Source organism: Nicrophorus vespilloides, unplaced genomic scaffold, assembly GCF_001412225.1.
Source record: "Nicrophorus vespilloides isolate i.1.1-1 unplaced genomic scaffold, Nicve_v1.0, whole genome shotgun sequence".
Classification (NCBI taxonomy): Eukaryota; Metazoa; Arthropoda; class Insecta; order Coleoptera; family Silphidae; genus Nicrophorus; species Nicrophorus vespilloides.
The window spans coordinates 1,305-6,503 of NW_017098070.1; the positions used below are offsets into that span (position 1 = coordinate 1,305).

General features: G+C 38.3%; 1 protein-coding gene across 1 annotated transcript; it reads left to right on the forward strand.

The window, feature by feature from the left end:
• Positions 1–2,606: 2,606 nt before the first annotated feature.
• On the forward strand, positions 2,607–4,220 carry LOC108561594 (zinc finger CCHC domain-containing protein 4; the record flags this gene model as incomplete). The annotated part of the gene is made up of 5 exons (XM_017919604.1): positions 2,607–3,173; positions 3,230–3,433; positions 3,491–3,784; positions 3,846–4,074; positions 4,134–4,220. Coding segments are annotated over exons 1-5 (1,317 nt in total), but the record flags the coding sequence as incomplete, so codon positions are not given.
• Positions 4,221–5,199: the final 979 nt, after the last annotated feature.

Sequence of the window (5,199 nt, forward strand, 5' to 3'; positions counted from 1 at the left end):
GTGGTCCAAAGAAAAAGTTCGTCATTTCACATTTTTTCGAACGAATCAAAGTTAGTTTCTCTTTCCTTTTTTTTTTATATATATTTATATATATCGACCCAAACCGTGTAGTACTTGTATTACATACATTATTAATTACAATTTAAGCCACGCGTTGATTATTACACAACACGAGAGAAAGAAATGTAAACATATAAATCTCTCTCTTTTTCTCTACATATAATTATAAATATATATAAATTGCAAGATTATTATTATATATGATATATTATTGCTAGTGACATTTTATAATGATTTTTACAGTAGTTTACATAAATATATGAAATTATTATTAATTAATTAATTAAAGAAGAAAAAAAATAATACTCCAGACCAAATTGTTATAGTTAGATGAGGATGGTAGGCAACCGATGATGATTACGAGTATAGATGATAACGACTATTGCGATTTTCGGTTCGATTAGCAAACTATTTTTTCCCCATTTTCGAATCTCGAACCGTACGAAATTTAATATGATACATATAAATGATTACATATCGTAGCAGAAACGAATATCTTAATTAAACTATGTATGCCAACGTTGTGTGGCGTGTGCGTTTTCGAAAATTAAAGAAAAACAAATCGATTAAATGAATACAAACATGATCGCACTGTATATAGAGAGAAAAAATAAAAAGATATACCGTAGACTTGAGCAGCTGTAAACGGACAATAATTTCTGCTTGCAAGGCCTCGAAGAACCTTTTTAACAAAATCAACAACAATAACTCCACGCATTTACTACAACTACTATCTAGTGTTTACAGTTCAGTTTTCCATTATAAAATGTGTATTAGAAGCAATAAGAGTTAACTCGGATTAAGTGTATCAATAAGCAATATCTCTCTCTCTTCCTCTCTAAAACCTCCTACTTGTTCGCCTTCCGCCATTTCACGAGTTTTCGATATGCATTTTCATTGATGCCCGGCGCATCCACCATTTCACAGACCTCTGCCTCTTCGTTAAATTTCTATATATAATCGCTCGATACTTAAGTTCATATATATTGATTGTGGCTAAAGTATACAAAGCACACGACCGCACAACGTCGCAATTTTCATTTTTAACTCACCTCAAATTCCTGCTTGCTTGCTGTTTCGCTTACAAATAATGATCGCAGGTTGCATGTGTCTTAGCCAGTAGATCTATTTATCCCCTTTATTTCCTCATTTCACTTCCATTCTCTAAATGTTAGCGTTTACTTCGGCTAGAATATAGAACTAATATTATTATATTTACTACTAATACCACTAATATTACTAATACTAACGATTATAAACATTGATTACGAAATAATAATAATGTCGTAAGAAATATATATATATATAACAATATCGATTTACAAATAATGAATGTTAATATTATATTATATATATGTTGAAAAACAACAAATATTGTACAAATAAAATACATATGAAACATGTAAGAATTAGTGATTATTGCTATTACCTTATTATCTATACTTGTAGATGTAGATTCGCACTTGACTTGAACGTTTCTGATAGATTTGACACGACGTTAATTGTTTCAAAATGTTTATCGACGCCCGCTTCGATCCTTTACTTTTTAATGATTTTTGACACCTCAATCATTTCGTTTCGAACGGTTTGAAATTCCGAATCATGAAATTGAAATTGAAACCGAATTCGCAGTGATCATGGAGGAAGTTGCGCAAATTCCGAGTTGCGGTAAGAGACTCGTGGTGAAAGAGTCGATGACGTGCGTGCGGTCGCCGGAGAAGCACGACTTCAAGAGGCTGGTGCGTCGGAACGACACGATCTCTAAACGCAAGACGAAGATCAAGGAGATCCTCGTCATCGCGTCCAAGTCGAAGTCTCTTTCCACGACGACGATGACGACCACCAGTAGCGACGATAAAATGAATCAAACGGAAAACCGTTTCGTCGAGTTGCTCACCAACAATTTGAGCTCGTCTCCGCTTCAGATGGAAGGTGGCAACCGTCATCAGCTCATTGTGAAGGAGCTCTCCAATACGTTGGAGAACGAGAAATCTATAGCAGCCTTCATCAAGAAGTTCTTGGACGAGGAGCAGTTCAAGCTGATGAAACCGATTAGTTGCGGTTGCGAGAAACTTGAAGAGAGGATCGACGATGTTGCGATTGATTTGGGTAAGCTGAGGATCGAGTTGGATGAGTTGCGAGCGAGCGTTCGAGTTGAGCGCGAGATGGATGCAAAAGACAACGCGAAGGCCGTCGAGGAGGTAAGGAACGATCTGGAGACGAAGCTGGTTAAGGTGGAGAAAGGAATGATCGAAGAGAACAGGGATTTGAGGACGGAGATCATTCTGTGCCAAAGCAGACTGAACGACTATTCCAAAGCCGACTACAAGCACTATCCCGTTTGGACTTTCGCCGCTTTCCTCGCAGTCTATTCCATCATCTATTGGACCAGAAGGAGCTGATCATCTGTATAGTAGTCTCTCAATAAATTTAAATACTGTTTTCATTATTTTTTTAAATTAATTTAAGAGGTTGAGAAGCTCTGCTGTAAATGACATCGACCGCCATCTATTGCTGTGAATTAAAAGAACGACCAGCGGCGCTGCGATCGTCTGTCATTTAAGCATGTGTTGAAAAGGTAAACATAACCCTGAACATTGTGCATTCGAAATGGGTATAAAAGTGATCGAGAGTGATCTGTCGAAGCACCCGAAATGTCCGCACGGGCCGACGCTTCTCTTCACGCGTACCGGAGAGGAGGACAAACCATTCTTCGCGTGCTCCGCGTGTCGTGACAGGAAGGATTGCGAGTTCTTCCTATGGCAGAGCGAATACGATATGTTCTCCAAAGCGAAGAACAAGTACTGGGAGGGTCAGGCTAAGAAGTATCTCAGAGGTGTGGACCACGAGAACTTGTACAGTGTATACGAGGCTGTCTCGGAGATGCCTGAGAATGAGAGGATGTTCTGCAAGGATTGCTCGGTGATGCAGTTGGACATCGATAAGGTGAAGCATCAGAAGTGCAACACCGTATTTGGGGTCAGTGATGATCAGATGAAACGTCCCACGGAGATGTTCCAACCTTTGGAAAATGATAAGACAGAAGCGCAATATCTGTTTACGAAGGACACTGTTAAGACCATAGTGGAAATACTGAGGAAACAGAACTTGACGTAATTATATCATATATTTTCTTATAGTTTTGTTGATTTCTTTGTACATTTTGCAGGAAGGTTCTTTGCATCGGTGCCCCAAGGATACACGAGCACATTGCGAACGAACGGGAGGATATGAAATCGATGCTCTTAGATTTGGATAGGAGATTCCATAATTTTTATGGCCCCAAAGAGTTCTGCTGGTACAACTCTTTCAATAATCATTTCTTCTCGGAAGAAGCTAAAACTCATTTCCGCGAATTCCTAACTCTGAGCAGGTAAATTTGCACAAAGAACGCATAAAGCGGTTTAATGACGAATTGGAATTTGTTTAGCGAGGAGAAGTTGGTGATCGTTACAGATCCGCCGTTCGGTGGTCGAGTGGAACCGTTGGCTGCGACCTTCAAATCGATAAATAAGCTTCAGCAAGAGATCAATGGAAACGACGCGGACACGCCGATCCTTTGGATATACCCGTACTTCATGGAGCCGATGATTCTGGGCAGTTTCCCCGACTTTCACATGTGCGACTTCAAAGTGGATTACGACAATCACACTCTGTTCACGGTCGGACCCAAGGGAAGGAAGAAGGGCTCTCCGGTGCGCATCTTCACGAACCTCAAGCCAGAGTAGGAACAATTCGAACGATGTTGTTTGGTGATATAATCTGAAGAATTTGCGTTATTTCAGGGCGATTAACTTGAGCGGCGAGGACGGCTACAAGCACTGCGAGACGTGCAAGAGGTGGGTGTCCGCGGAGAACAGGCATTGTGCCGAATGCGGAGCGTGCACATCCAAAGATGGAAGCACTTACAATCATTGTCTGCATTGCAAGAGATGCGTCAAGGAGAGTTGGAAGCACTGCAACGCTTGCAACAGGTGCGCTTTTGTCGAACACAGATGCGGCCAATTCGAAGAGGTAGTAAGCTTTTGCTTTTTTTCCTTATCTTATATAATATTGTTTTCGTGCGTCCGCAGATTGTGAGGGAATCTAAGAAGAGACCAATCCAGCAGAGCAAACGCAGCATGCAGAAGAAAAAACGAAGATTCAATAATAAAAATGATCAAAATTAAGAACAAAAATCGTTTTAATAACAAATGCAAATACCCTTCCTACGTTCCATTTTATTGCAAAGTTATAGATTTAATTTTTAATGAAGCAATCTGTTTTATAAATTTAGACTTTGTTGTGTATTTTTTTCCATCAAATACTATGAATTTAAGGGAAAAACTTGTGCTGACATCTGTGAAGCAAATATGTTAATACAATTTCATAAACCTGCAGATTGTGAGGGAATCTAAGAAGAGACCAATCCAGCAGAGCAAACGCAGCATGCAGAAGAAAAAGCGAAGATTCAATAATAAAAATGACCAAAATTAAGAACAAAAAACGTTTTAATAACAAATGCAAATACCTTTCCTACATTCCATTTTATTGCAAAGTTATAGATTTAATTTTTAATGAAGCAATCTGTTTTATAAATTTACACTTTGTTGTGTATATTTTCCATCAAAAACTATGAATTTAAGGGAAAACACTGGTGCTGACATCTGTGAAGCAAATATGTTAATACAATTTCATAAACCTTGTATAACGAGCAAAATGACTCGCTTAACGAGCGACGATGAGAAGAGAAGTCCCGAATTGCGCGCCTTCTACATCATTTTTAAATCTTGTGTACACGTATTATGTGTATTTTTGCATATGCTTTTAAAGCATCACGTGAAACGGATATTTTTCCAAAAAAGCATCGAGACTGCGTGGCACCACCACCCTTGAAATCCGATACTTTTTTGTTTTTTAAAATTTCGCATCCCCCATTAAAAATTCGCATGCATTCGCACAAAAGTTGTAACAAAACTAAATGAATGCAAACTACGCTAATTGCAACAGCTTTAGTCAATCTCTACTTACATTCTATAAGTAAAATCAATTTTAATGAGAAAAATCACTAAAATAAAGAAATGCGATTAATTATACATAGTGATCATTTTTATTATTGAATCTTCGTTTTAGACGTCAGTATAGAACTGCTCAAATAGT